At 40.1% G+C, this 15,744-nt stretch overlaps 1 protein-coding gene across 1 annotated transcript in view; it reads right to left on the reverse strand.

Annotated features, from left to right (window-relative positions):
• The window catches only part of TES (testin LIM domain protein), a 67,464-nt gene extending 55,518 nt beyond the window's left edge, over positions 1-11,946 (reverse strand). The window contains exon 1 of the mRNA XM_055420822.2: positions 11,699-11,946. Coding sequence (XP_055276797.1) covers positions 11,699-11,725 — 27 coding nt within the window. The 5' untranslated portion in view covers positions 11,726-11,946. The remainder of the gene's footprint in view (positions 1-11,698) is intronic.
• Positions 11,947-15,744: the final 3,798 nt, after the last annotated feature.

Consider the following 15,744-nt stretch of genomic DNA (forward strand, 5'->3'; position numbering starts at 1 on the left):
ATCCAGCTTGAAAAAAAAAAAAAAGACTATCCTGCTTTGAAGTATCAGTTGTCAATGAAACTGTGCAGAATATCTTCTTGGAACAGACTTTTGTTACAGGAAAGAACTTCAGAAAAGTATACTTCAACCCCCCAATTAAAAAAAAAATTAATCCCACTATAGAATATGTAATAGTCTGAAGTAATGATCCAAATTCTTCATTCCTAGGTAGCAGTATTAAACATCCACACCCTTGCCTCATAGTCATTAGACTGGAACTTTCCTCCCCTTGAGTTTGAACTTGGACATGTGACTGCGGTGACACAAGCAGAGGCTTAAAATGTGCTCCTGGAGTTGGACATGCCCACTATTCTCCAAATGTCTGCTTAAGATATCCAGTGATCTAAGGAAGATGAGAGCTATGGAGAGCAAGTGTAGGCCCAACCCACAGCTTGCAGCCAAGTCCAGACTACCTCAGCTAGACTCCAGTGTGATGTTTCTTCCTCTAAGTCAAGAGATGACATTAAATAAGAATCATGATTAGGAGAGAGATACAGATCCTTAGCAGTAGATTAGGTTCCCGTACAAGCTCAGTGGCACACTTCGAAATTCAAACTTATAATCTAGGAAAATCACAAATCATATCTTAGGTTTATTCTAGAACAGTCAATGCTGCAAATGTTAATGGTGAGAATGCCAATGGTTTCCTGACGTTTTGCAGCCATGTTTCTAAAGAAACATTATCAGATTATTCTTCCTGGAAATCCTTCTTCGCCTACTTATCCTACAGGAGTTAGTTTGAATGATGTTTCCTCCATAATGTTGTTCCCAATCCACCCAATTATATTGCTTCTGCTTCTGAAACCTCATAATACAGTAGTTGCCCCTTATCCACACTTGTGCTTTCTGCAGCTTCAGTTACTTATGGTCAACTATGACCCAAAAATATTAAGTGGAAAATTTCAGAAGTAAACAATTCCTAAATTTAACTGCATTCTGAGTAGTGTGATGAAATCTGGAGTAGTGTGATGAAATCTGGAGTCTGCTCGTCCTGCCTTTAGTTACAAATCATCCTTTGTCCAGTTTATCCAGCTAGTCAGTCACTTAGTAGCCAATTTCATTACCAGACTGATTGTTACAGTATCACTGCAGTTCTGTTCCAAGTAACCCTTATTTTTACTTAATAGTGGCTCCAAACTGCAGAAATAGTGATGCTGGCAATTCAGATATGCCAAAGAGAAAAGTTAAAGTGATTCCTTTAAGTGAAAGATGAAACTTCTCTACTTAACAACAAAAAAATTATATGCTGATGCTACTAAGATCTATGGTAGGAAGAAATATTCTATCCATGAAATTGTAAAGAAGAAAAAACAAATTTATGTTAATGTTGCTGTTGCACCTCAAATTGCAGAAATTATAGCCACACAGTTCATGCTAATTGCCTAGGTAAGATGGAAAAGGCATTAAACTCGTGGTGGGAGACATAAGCAGAAACATATTCTAGTTAGTGGTAACATGTGGCACCAGAAAACATGAAGCCCACATGAACACTTCAGCAAGGGATCCCCTAAAATGACTTGTACCATTTAGTGCTTCCCAGGTGGTGCTAATGGTGAAGAACCTGCATGCCACTGCAGGAGACAAGAGACACGGATTTGATCCCTGAGTCGGGAAGATCCCCTAAAGAAGGACATGGCAACCCACTCCAGTATTCTTGCTTGGAGAATCCCATGGACAGAGAGCCTGGCAGCCTACAGTCCATAGGGTCGCAAAGAGTCGGATACGACTGAAGCAACTTAGCAATCACGCATGCAAGGGACGGTTACAAATATTTGGGAATAGGTTTGGACAGAAAAATATAAAAATTACTGCAGAGACTGGGTCTGCCGTTGAATACACCACTGCTGTATTTTTGGTAGGAATGAAGAAGTTAATTAAGCAGAGAAACCACATCAATAAAACTTTTACCATAGTATATAGTTATGATTTTTCTATTTTTAGTTCTTGTTGTTAATCTCTTACTGTGCCTAATTTATAAATTAAATTTCATCATAAGCATGTGTATATAGGAAAAAACAGTATATATAGGGTTTGGTACTGTCTGGGGTCTCAGGCATGCACTGGGGGTCTTGGAACATGCTCTCCACTGATACCGTTAGAGGGTGGTAGTCGTAGTTGTCTGTATTCCTATTATCGCAGTGCTACAAAGTGTGCAGTCTGCAAACTTCTGGTTACCAGTTTGTGATGGAACATACAAAGAAACTGAAAGAAACTAGGAATTGTTAAGCACTTTGACAGTATGTCTGGTATAATTTCTTAAATTGGCCTCATTTTTGTCTTTTTTTTTTTTTTCTTTTAGTAACTCATTTTTATTGTGTTTTAAAAAGTATTGGCCTGGGACAGATTCGGAGTTTTGAAGAAATGGTTCCTCAACACAGATACTTTGAGCAACACTGTATTACCGCACTTATGTCACTTTATCCAGCACCGCAGTTAGCTCACATCTCGCCCACTAGCTAGCCTGCCTGCCTTCCTTCTGTGATCCACCAGAGATGACACCACGGAATTCTGGGGGATACAAGCTCAACAGGTGATACTGATAGAAAAGGAGTTGAGATTCTGTAGTTTTACATCTAAATTGAAATTTCAATATCCTCTATGAAAAACAAATGGTGACTTTGTTCTGTTTAACCCTCAATTATTTTTATTGTACGCCAGTATCCCATAATGGAAATATACTCTTTACCTTTACTTCGTGAATCATTCTATCAAGACTTCCATGATACTACACTCATAAAAAGAAAACTACACCTAATATTTGCATTGTCATTTTGCAATGAAACTTTATCTTTAAACAAAACACTTTATCTTTAAACAAAACAAGGGTAATAAGTTCATGGTTGCAACAGACATTAACGGACTCAGCACCAAGGCATCTGTGCTAGGCGTTCAGCTTCTTTTTTTGCTAGGCTTACTGTTCAGATAAGAAGCTATGTAACCAGCCCTGAAACCCCTTTTTAACATTTGTATGGTGGTCAGAATGTCACTGTAAAGACAGACTGAAGCATAGGTGATTTGAGGATGATCTGGCCTCATCCAGTTTAATTATATTTACATAATGGTAGCCTGGCTGTTGCTTGGCAGATGCGCTCTCAGCAGTCCTCAAACTGCCTGGCTTCTCCTACAGTCAGTCCCTCCCTCAGGCCATACTCAAACCCAAGCAGTCCTACATTCTTGACTAGCCAAGGATAAGAGAAACTGGCAATCCTAAACTACGCTTTTCTCCTTTGTTGAAAGTGACCAAAGTAAAAGCAGTGATACCCACAATCAACCAATTTTTGTAGCTAAATACTACAGAAACATGAAATATTTCCATAGCAGTCCCCAGATTATACCTAGTGAGTTTCTTTAGGTAGGTTCTTTCTTCTATCACCTTCTGTTTTTTCTTATAATTTTTGTAACTGGCAATGAACAGTGATTATAACGGTTGAGAAGGAAAAAGAAAGAAAAATAGTTAAAAAGTCATTTTGAATCACAGCTTGAACTTGCATTACAAAATTATAGCCATGCATATTAATTCTTCTAATTTCCTATTATTTATGTAGGGAGTTAGGTAGTTCAGGTACTTGGAAAAAAAAATAAGTGAAACTATTTTAAATATGACCGGAGCTTTTTTAGAGGAGAATCAAAGACTGGAGCTGGACAGCTGAAAAGCATAACCTCTAAATTTAATCCTCTAATAACAGTGCTTAAGGCACATTTTAATCCATGGATTTTACTCTAAGATCAAATATAAATTTATCAATTATCAAATTAATTTTTCCTTAAAATCTTGAAAATTTGAGGTTCTAAAATCCATTTTCAATTTGGTTAGTCTTTTCTCTATTTTCTTATCATTGAAAAAATTATTTCATAATTCATAATTTATATAATAATCCCTGAACATCACTATTTTGTAAAAAGCAAAATAATTTCCTGTACGTATTATATATCAATGATCTAATAAATGAATTTTTAAAAGTCATTCTTTCCGGTACCATGACAGTAGTTACCAAACAAAAATTAGAAATGATTGTAAACAGGAAATGCAATACAGGAATGACCCTTGGAGCGCATCTGTAATCAGGAAAAAGTTTGTGTATCTATAGCTGTAACACTGTAAATATTTTAGCTTTATCTGATTATGAGCTTCTTCACATTCTAATACATATAAGCTGCTTTCTCATTTCTTTTACATTTGACATTACTTAAGACAAATAGTCACTCCTAATTACAAAGCTTGCAACGCCAGGAACAAATGCCAAGAATCACCACTAAAATAGGACATTTTGTGTTACAAATCTAGTGTACTCTTGACCTGTAAAGAGTTCACTAAAGGATATAATCCCATTTGTATTTACTTTCTATCATTTATTTTGTCATTTTTTTTCCTCTGTCATTTCTCTCAATAGTGTAAGCTCTGTAATACAAGGTATCTTGTCTTTTTGTTCCTACCACAGGGTTTAGAAAAATGTTTTGCACATAAACTACTCACATAGTTTTTAAATGAATCATCTTATTTTGGGAGAGATAACTAAAGATAATAAAAGCTCCATTATTTTCATTTTCCTGTAATTAAGAACCCTAGAGAGTGATATACATCATGACTCGGCTTATTTGCCTCATTCTAATAGAGCAATTTATATGCCTTTGAAGCTGTAAACTAAAGAGTTAAATGAATTAAACTTAATGTTTTCAAATATGCCACAAATATTTAAAAGGCAAACTAATTAAGTAAAAACAAGTTGAAAAAGCAGCTAAGATCTATGAAAAAAATTTTCATTTTCTCATTAACTCCATAGGAATATATAACATTTATATACAGGCCATTTCATTGAAAATCATATATATTTATGTATTCTTGGCTTGTATGATTTTTAAGCACTGTGGAACATTATTATATTTGGTAAACTACTGATAATATTTTCCAAAGTCAAAAAGAGTAACTGGGTTTGAAGAAATCTTAGAAATCAATTGGCTCCCTTATTGATTTTTATAGACATGGAAATTGAGATCCAGAGTGGCCGAGATCATAAAGACTACAGTGGACCCAGATCTGCTAATTCTCAGCCCAGAGTGAATTTAAATTATCATACTGATAAACAGACGTGAGAAAGCTAATATACCACAGAAGATCTTTCTGTATACTACTGCACTTTACCTATACGGGGTACTTACTGATCTTTTCTAATTTCTGAACACACTGTAGTGATCTGGTGTGTAAAAAACATATTCAAATTAACAGGGGGCAAACTATATCCCTACTTCTGGCTTTCAGAAAAAGAACATACAAAGTAGTACTCTTTTACCAATTTATCATTCTCCTCCTATTAAATAGGCCCCTTAGACTAACTCTATGGTCCATGATGTTAATTCCAGGCTCACAAGACTGGTACCCTACTGGAGTTCAGTGAGTGCCTCATTAAATAGTTCATTTTGGTGTTTCCTACTGCTTCTCCATAGATCTTCTTGTATGAACAATTCTCCTAACATTGAACTTTTTGTTTTTAACTGCTCTGTTATAAGCTGCATGACCTGCCATTCCAGTGGCACTTAGAGTACTTTGTTGCTAGGAGAAAAAGATGTTTAGCCTACTATGTTATGTGTAAGGCTTACTATCAACTCTAGGGTTCAGCAGGTAGAACAGATTCTTCTACAGGCCAACCATGAGTCAGTTCAGTTCAGTTCAGCTGCTCAGTCGTGTCTGACTCTTTGCGACCCCATGAAACAGCACTCCAGGCCCAACTATGAGTTCAGTTCAGTTCAGTTCAGTCGCTCAGTCGTGTCCGACTCTCCGCGACCCCATGAATCACAGCACGCCAGGCCTCCCTGTCCATCACCAACTCCCGGAGTTCACTCAAACTCATGTCCACAGAGTCGGTGATGCCATCCAGCCATCTCATTCTCCGTTGTCCCCTTCTCCTCCCGCCCCCAACCTTTCCCAGCATCAGAGTCTTTTCCAGTGAGTCAACTCATCGCATGAGACGGCCAAAGTATTGCAGTTTCAGCTTTAGCATAAGTCCTTCCAATGAACACCCAGGACTGATCTCCTTTAGAATGGACTGGTTGGATCTCCTTGCAGTATAAGGGACTCTCAAGAGTCTTCTCCAACACCACAGTTCAAAAGCATCAATTGTTCGGCGATCAGCTTTCTTCACAGTCCAACTCTCACATCCATACATGACCACAGGAAAAACCATTGCCTTGACTAGACGGACCTTTATTGGCAACGTAATGTCTCTGCTTTTTAATATACTATCAAGGTTGGTTACAACTTTCCTTCCAAAGAGTAAGCGTCTTTTAATTTCATGGCTGCAATCAACATCTGCAGTGATTTTGGAGCCCCCAAAATAAAATCTGACACTGTTTCCACTGTTTTTCCATCTATTTCCCATGAAGTGATGGGACCAGATGCCATGATCTTTGTTTTCTGAATGTTGAGCTTCAAGCCAACCTTTTCACTCTCCTCTTTCACTTTCATCAAGAGGCTTTTGAGTTCCTCTTCACTTTCTGCCATAAGGGTAGTGTCATCTGCATATCTGAGGTTATTGATATTTCTCCCAGCAATCTTGATTCCAGCTTGTGCTTCTCCCAGCCCAGCGTTCCTCATGATGTACTCTGCATATAAGTTAAATAAGCAAGGTGACAATATACAGCCTTGACGTACTCCTTTTCCTCTTTGGAACCAGTCTGTTGTTCTATGTACAGTTCTGACTGTTGCTTACCATGAGTACTGTATACAATTCCAGATGTCACTAGTTGAAAGACAAAGAGCCAAAAGCAGGGTCGCTATTGTTCAGAATCATATTAAGTAGATAGAAAGCAGCTACTCCCAACAAAACCTAGGAATCCTAGAAGATATGGTCCAGAATATTATTGGAGCTTATGGAATTCCTTTGATTGTAAAATCTCCCAGAAGTTACTTTTCATGATATTTGTACTTATTTAGGCTCTGTTTCCATGCAAAAAATGTCAAAGGCAACTTACACTAAAGGCATACATATGACCATGGGTTAAGTATAAACAAACTTAACCAGTAGAGTGGTAATTTTATTGCAATAGAAACCATTTCTCCAATATAATTCCTTTAAATGAATAAAAATGCTGAAATGCATCTTAGGTTATTTCTCTTTTTCTATTACGGTACTTCATTCATCATATATGCAGTGATCAAAGCAAGGGTATCAGAGGACTCAGGCTAGGTGACGTGATGGAAGTCACATGGATTATGAAGACTATGGTGCAAGATCATAGCTGCATTCTGCCAGTTTCAGATCAACCTATCTAAGCCTTAGTTTTCTTATCCTTAAAATGAAGCTAGTCTGCTTTGTAAATTGCTTTGAACAGAAAACAATATAACTATACAAGTATAAATAGAATAAGAATTTTGCTCTCAAGAAGCTTGCAAGCTATGTAAGAGAAAGACTATAATCTAGAGGGAGAAAGTAATGAGTTTGCTAAGAGTTATGATAACATGCTTAGGTAATATAGAAAAAAGAGATTTTCCATCTAGCTAGTAACAAGAAGAATGATTACCTGGGTGTGACGTGTGTGTTGAGGGGAAAGGGGGGCACGTAGAGTGAGGAGTGTGTCTTGGATTAGCAATATTTAGTATTATTGAAGGTGAGCTAGCAAAGTCAAGGAGAGAGGTGATGGTACACGGCTTGACAGCCAGTAGAAACATAAACCCCTAATTCAACTTCATAGGATAGCATTAAGGAACAAAATCAACAGACAACCCACTACAGTTCTATTCAAACCAATATTCAAAGCAAGTTAGAAAAAGTGACTTTTCATATCCAATTAATGTAATGACTCACACAATGGCTTAAAAGAGATAAAAGCCCTGCTGAGGAACACTTTATTCTGTACTTGTTCTGAGAGAGTAACTGCCTCTAAGGTAAAGCCCTGGAAGCACCCTGCCCTCCCATTACCCCAAGTCTTGCCAATGATTCTCAGCAAGAATGGCTTCAAGCAGAGAATTCAACTGTAGATTTGAAACTCCAGGTCACCATTTACTTGCCTTTTCCACTTCAGTCAGGGACCACCCTAAGAGAAAAGGTTCATTCTAATTTCTAATGGGAATAATCTTTGTGGTTCAGTTATCTTTTCAACTGCAATCACATGGTTTCACTTTGATTTTTCGGCAAATGACAGAAGCTTTCAGAACATGTTTGGATGCTGAAACGGGATGTTTTAGTGACTTTGTAATCTTTAAAATCTCATCTTTTTAAAATTAAAGAAATGAAGAAAAGGGTCCTACAAAAAAAAATATGCAAGACATCAGGAAGGATCAAAAGATGGAGGTTAGAAAGGAGGCAAACAATGAATAAAGTGTAAAATTAAAAGCTATATAGCAATTCCAGGCAGCATAAGGGAAATTACTATAGTTCTCTTTCTCTCTGGTATGTTTTTAAAGGAAAAAAAGTGATTCTCAGGGGAGAGTAACACAGAAAGGAAAGAGGAAAACACCTGGCTATGGGCCATGATCTAGCATTCACCACAAAATGAGACTCTGTTTCTGTTTCTCAAAGGTCATTGTTTTTTCCAGGCAGACACAGGCTCTACTTTCCTGAAGTCAATTATAATGAAGAGACACAAAACATAAGGAAGAGATCTAGACAAGTAACTCCAAAGAAAGGGCACAAATGTAAAAGTCAAACTCTACTCTAAAATATTATTAAAACAAAACTCTGTATAACCAAACTAGATCTCACTTCCTAGCAACAGCTCACTTATCTCAAACAAAATACAATATAATAAAATCTAATTATAAAAGTTCCTTGCCTTTCTGATGGTGTATTTTAACTGGTAATTAATCCAAATTTATGCCAATGATACAGACACCCAAGTTCTCCTTTTAAAAACAAAGAATCTTATAATAACATCATCCACCTAGATGGATGTGAAATAAAGATAACCCTCTAATTGGTTTTACATGAAATGTTAATGGGAAAGTAACATTTGTCATCTGCCTGGAGAAAATTTCTTATGAAAACAACAGTAAAAAGGTTTTAAAAGGAAAAAAAATGCCATGCATCTTAAAACAGAAGTCAAATTTAGTTTTACTTAAATGGCTGTGTCTTTATTTCAACTTTCAGCTATAATTTTTAAAAGGTATATTCAAACTATCAGTTTTCATGTATATCCATGTCAAAAAGAAGGGAAACCTGAAAAGTATCTAGATACCAAAATAGGGTAAGAAGGCTCACAAGATCAAAGATGATCTTGTAATGTTTCCTTCTTCTCATGTGTTAGAAAACAATTTCTAAAGGGAATGCAAGTTTCTTTTTGAAATTATGAAATGTATTCCTGGGACCTCTAAATTCTTTGTACTGGGAAACATTCTGTCACATACATAAAACATTAATTTGTCAAGCATCCTATGTAGACACAGAGAGGTTATGTTGGCAATCAGATTGGAGATCTTTGGAATCTTACTTTCCAATTTACTAGTTGACGACTTTGCCCTGAGAATCACCAGTGATGACAAGGTAGTGAAACAAGGATTTGTTACTGTCATGGTATTGTCTGCACAAGTTTTAAATTTATGGACTCCTTTTTCTTGGGGTGGAGGGAGGGGAGGAGGAGGATTAGAGAGAAGGATAAGATTCTCGGTGAAAAGATAACCTTTTAAAGTAAAGGGAAGATGCAGGAGAAAAATTACTCCATATATCAAGACCATTATTTACGATAATCCACACTCTGAAACTAAGGAAACTGTGTGTATAAATAATGTCTGGATTTTTCCCTTGCTAGCACATATAATTCTTAACTCTGGACTTTCTCCCTCAGAATTACTTCTTGTCGCAAATGATTTCGAAATCCCTTTTGAATGTTGTTTTTTTTTTTTTCCTCCTTTTAAATAGAGGGTGTTTTTTTTCTCCAGAGCAGTTTTAGGTTCACAGCAAAATTTAGCAGAAGATACAGCATTCCCATATATCTCCCGATCCCCTTTCAGACCAACTCCCACCCCCACTCCCTCCCACCCCACCCCCGTTATCAATATCCCACATCAAAGTGGTTCATTTGCTACAACTGATGAACTTACACTGGCACATCATCATCCCCCAAAGTCCACAGTTTATTTTAGGGTACACTGTTGGTGTTTATTCTGTGGGTTTTGACAAATATATAATGACATGTATTCACAATTACAGTAGCATACAGAATGGTTTTACCTATTCATCCCTCCCTCCCAAAGGATTTGGGCATTTAAAAAGTCTTTTTTGACTCACTATGTTTAAGCATAGACAAGACCCCCCAAAAAAATTTTAGACAAGTACTTAATTACCCACTGTTTCCCACATGAAAAACAAAATAAGCAGTGTTCATCAACAGAAGGCTAATTAAGGGGGAAACAAAATGCTTTCCTAGTAGCAAGCAAGATTAAAAAAAGTTAGTGTCATCTAAAAGCAAAGAAAAGAATAAGAAACCAAACTAGAAGACAACAGAATTCAATCACTGTGCTCTCAGAATTTACGTTTTCCTGTTCTTGAATTCCCTTTTGGATGCTGAGTCTAGTCACAAAGGGCAAACATGTGTTTTCCCCCCACTGCAGACTTTATTTTTCAACAGCCTCCTAATATTTCGCACCTGCATATATTTTCAAAAATCCAGCTCTGGGCATGAAACAGAACTAACGCTTAGGTCAGAAACCTTGTCTTTAGAAGATGAAGTAATGGTAATGTTGATAACCCACAATGAGCAAGAGAAGAAAGTTAGGTTCTCTATTTCCACCACCCCCCCCTTACTCTCAGCAAAACTTCCTTCTTTATTTAAGAAGCAACTAGCTTAAGCAATTCCCTGGAATAAGACGACCTTTCACTCAGAACGTTACAGTAGAATGTGACATCAGCTTTCCCTCTGAGTCACAGTCTAGTCCCCACCCTTTTCTCCCAGGAAACGCGAGTCTCCTAAAATCATGGAGCGGCTCAGGTAGGTCCGTGGGTCCTGACGGCCGGAGGGCAGCCAGTCAGGAAACGTCTCCTGGAGCTATACCACCGCTGACAAGCGTCCTTTGGGACTAGTTGCCAAAGAAGGTGAACATTTTCTTTGGAAGACGAAGGCAGTGCTTTGGAAGTCAAGTAATGAATGACCAAAGAGAGACAAAAAGAAAAAAAAAAATAAAAGAAAACCCCCAAAACTTCACCTTTCACGCTATCACCAGCCGCTGCTGCGAAGGAAGCACGTTAAATCAACGCTCACTCGAGAGAGCCTCTGGCTGCCAAGATGGGAAGGGAGGAGGTCTGAGCTGTCAAAAGTCTCATCAGTGACCCCAAACCACAAAGGCTTATTAAAGTTCAGCTTCCTGAGACAGGAAGAAGTAGTGTCAGGGTTTCGCCCGAACTCGCCCCAAGCTCATCCTTTTCTTCTAGGGAGGCGCAGGCCCAGCCGAAACATCTTAAGGAAAAGTTTCAAACACCTCCAACCGTTGGACGTGGTTAGACAGGGAGAAATGTCCCGCGCCCGCCCTCGCGCGCGGCTCTCAGTCGCTCCTGGGTTTCAGGAGTTAGTAGGGCCAGCGGACACCCCCTCTACCCGAAGGGCCGCGTACTGGGTCCTGGGGCGCCGGAGAGCCCGACGCCGCTCGTGCCTGACGGCCCTGCGCCCCACCCGCCACCGGGAGCCAGGGGGCGGCGCCCCGCGCAGGTGAAGCGGCTGCTGCCAGCCCCCCTACCTTCTTCACTTTGGCCTCCAGGTCCATGTCTGTGTGTCAGTGGGGGTTTCTCCTCCTGTCGGGGATATCACGCCCAGGATCGCCTGGCGTCGGGCACCGCTGCGGGTACTGGAGGAGATGTGCCAGGACACCCGCGCCACCGCCGCAGCCACTTGCCGGGCACGGTCAAACTTCCGCCGCCCAGTCGGCTGCAGCCGGCCTGCGGCGGGGACCGGGAACAAAGAGGCCCAAGCAGCCAATGGCAGCCGGGCCCCTCCGGGCAGCCGCCAATCACCAAGCGCCGCACGCACCTTCGCGGCCGAGCGCGGCGCCGACAAGGTGAGGGGCGGGGCCGCGCTCGGGGCGGTACCCTGAGGAGCTCTATCGGGTAGCCCGGAGGTGGGCTCTGCGGCTCCGCTGGGCGTCCTGACTGCTGCTGCTGCTGAGGCACTTCAGTCGTGTCCGACTCTGTGTGACCCCATAGACGGCAGCCCACCAGGCTCCCGCGTCCCTGGGATTCTCCAGGCAAGAACACTGGAGTGGGTTGCCATTTCCTTCTCCAGTGCATCAAAGTGAAAAGTGAAAGTGAAGTCGCTCAGTCGTGCCCGACTCTTAGCGACCCCATGGACTGCAGCCTACCAGGGTCCTCCGTCCATGGGATTTTCTAGGCAAGAGTACTGGAATGGGGTGCCATTGCCTTCTCCGGGGCGTCCTGACTACCTGTCCCCAAAGCACTGGAGCCCAGGCTGTCTCCAGCTGAAATGAGGAAGAGCCTTTTCCATTCAGTCAGCTTGTACCAGTTTTGCTTGGACTTTAGATATGAATTCAGAGCAAAGAAAAAGAGAAGTTGTGGGAATTGTTAGGGATCTTCGTGATGGGCATTACACTCTATAATTTCACTGTTGAGTAGTGGAAATGGCCCTTGGCTAAATACTTTTCTCCAATATCCTAAGCACTGTCAGGAAATCTTAGACAGCCAATTAAGATGGTTATATGGGTTTTCTGAGCATTTGATAGTTCAAAAATGAGGATAATGTGAACCACTAAAGAATTAACTTACACCATTCCTTTGGAAGGAGAAGCTTGCCCTTTGTCCCTGTTATGTGAAATGATGTGAGGTTTCTCATGTGCCTAATGCTTTGATGAAGCAGTATCATAGGCATAACCAGCAGCACTGCAGCTCTAGATTTGGATCTATATCATGGCCTCGTTCAGGAGCAGTTGCAATGAATGCTATTGGCTTGGTGGACTTGAATTCTAAGGATTATTGAGTATAACTTTCTCATTTTGCAGGGAACTGAGGACCCCATCACTTCATGGCAAATAGATGGGGAAACAATGGAAACAGTGGCTGACTTTATTTTTCTGGGCTCCAAAATCACTGCAGATGGTGATTGCAGCCTTGAAATTAAAAGACGCATACTCCTTGGAAGGAAAGTTATGACTAACCTAGACAGCATATTAAAAAGCTGAGACATTACTTTGCCAACAGAGGTCCGCCTAGTCAAGGCTATGGTTTATCCAGTGGTCATGTATGGATGTGAGAGTTGGACAATAAAAAGCTGAGCACTGAAGAACCGACGCTTTTGAACTGTGGTGTTGGAGAAGACTCTTGAGAGTCCCTTGGGCTGCAAGGAGATCCAACCAGTCCATCCTAAGGGAGATCAGTCCTGGGTGTTCACTGGAAGGATGGATGGTGAAGCTGAAAGTCCAATACTTTGGCCACCTGATGCGAAGAGCTGACTCATCTGAAAAGACCCTGATGCTGGAAAAGATTGAGGGCAGGAGGAGAAGGGAACGACAGAGGATGAGATGGTTGGATGGCATCACCAACTCGATGGACATGGGTTTGGGTGGACTCTGGGAGTTGGTGATGGACAGGGAGGCCTGGTGTGCTGCGGTTCATCGGGTCACAAAGAGTCGAACACAACTGAGCAACTGAACTGAACTGAGGACCCCAGAGGTATAGGGACCTACCCTATTTCTTAGTCTCCTGGGGACAGAGCTAAAGCTCATGAGTCTTTAAGCAGTGTCTTCAGCATGTTTGGGGTGGGAAAAAACAACCTTTTGACTAATTAAAAGAGAGGAGTCCTTTTTTCCTCTATTCAGTGGTAATGATAGAAAATTATAATGGTCAGATAGCAAGTGACCACCTAATCTGCATCTACTTTTAAAAGGGAAAAAGTCCCAAATCATGTAGCTATTTCGGTCCACATTTCTCTCCCCTTTGGTGGTGGTGGTGATTTATTCGCTCAGTCATGTCTGACTCTTGCAATCCCATGATCTGTAACCTGCCAGATTCCTCTGTTCATGGGATTTTTCAGTCAAGAATACTGGAGGGGGTTGCCATTTCCTTCTCCAGAGAATCTTCCCAGGTCTCCTGCACTGCAGGCATATTCTTTTCCAATTGAGCTACAAGGGAAGCCCTCTCTCCCCTTTTCCTCTTGAAATTTTGTAACTGAAAAGAACCCAAATTCATTTTAGCTGACGTTTTCAACCCTTAGGGCCTTCCCCTGGACAGACCCCTGGTGTCCCCTGCCTTTTGTTTGTAGAAGAATATTAACTTCCTAGGCTTTTCCCCAGTTCCCAAAAGCAAGTTTAATCAGTTAAATGAGATATTGCAAAAACAAAGGAAAACAGTCAAACAAAACTAAATAGTAATAGTTTAGCTGTAAAGTAAAGCCAAGGACCTATAGTTTCTTCTTTCAGTGCTACAGATAGTATCCTGAGCCATATCCTTGTACTGGTTTTACAGAAAGCAGCCCCAACTCCAACCAGATGAACCACCAACATGTAGGCCCCAGACCAGTTGGAATTAAGAAGGTTAGTGATTGGGATTCCTGAAATAGCATGCTATTACTTCACCACCACCAAGTCAGAGAATTGTGCACAAGCTATTCAGGCACCCTACAACCCATACCCCAAATGCTGCCTTTAAAAACCCTCCCCTAAAAACCACTGGGGAATTTTAGTGTTTTGAGCATTAGTTGCTTGTTCTCCTTGCTTGGTGCCTTTGCAGTAAACACTACAGTTTGCTTCACCACAACCTGGTGGTGTCAGTAACTTAGCTTTGTCTCGTATTGGATGAGCAGACCCGAGTTCAGTTCAGTAACAAACAGAGCACTGATTTATGACATGATGTTTTTCTTATTCTATTAATAAACTAAAAATGGAATGACCAAGATGGTCATGAATTTTTCTTCTCACTCAGTTTAATTAAAACTTTTCCAAGCCATTTTCCCAAACCATGCTACAATGTTTGGGCTCCTGCAAAGTTTACCCAATGTAAACTCCAATGAACATGAGGTTTAGTTATGACAAGGCAATTTGGTCTCTTTCAGGGAGCTCAACAGATGGAAAATGTTCAGTGAAACAGTTTAAATAAGGCATCAAAAAATGTTATAACATAAATTTTGGGTTTATTTTGTGAAATTTGAGAGACAACACTAAAGAAAATATCTGGAAACATTTTTAGCATCATATTTTGCCCTTCTCTCTCTCTTCCCTCCCAAACCTCCTAGCATCACTTTGTGTATCATTTGCTAGTTGAAATTAAGTGATATCTACCTGGAAACATTACTGTGCCAGTTATATAGAAAGTAACACTGAGGTAGATAAGTTTTAGGTTAGGAAGATTAGATTCCAATTTCTTATTAGCTGTTCAAGTGTCACGCTAAAGAGATACTAAGGAATTAGAACTGGCACTGTTTGATGACAAGATGTGATTGATAACAGAAAAATGAGTAGAAAATAACACACTTGTTTCTGGCTTGCTCATTTTTGTAGGTGATTCTGGAAAAAGGAAAATATAGGATGATAGGCTGTGTTTTGTTTAGTTGTGTTTTCCTGGGAGTGGGATGAGGATAAAGGGTACAGTTTTTAATAATTAGGTTTGAGGTTGGGATACCGAAGTATCTAAATATGAATCTCAGAGATGAGAACTGGAGTGGAATGGTGATTTAGGTGTCAATATCTTACATAGATAAATAATTGAAAGTCATGGATGGAAAAGATCAGCCTGGGATATAGCAAAATAAGAAAGAATATAAATGACCTCAATTGAGCAA

The sequence above is a fragment of the Moschus berezovskii genome, chromosome 3 (assembly GCF_049115385.1).
Source record: "Moschus berezovskii isolate FMDL1 chromosome 3, NW_MosBer_1.0, whole genome shotgun sequence".
Taxonomy (NCBI): Eukaryota; Metazoa; Chordata; class Mammalia; order Artiodactyla; family Moschidae; genus Moschus; species Moschus berezovskii.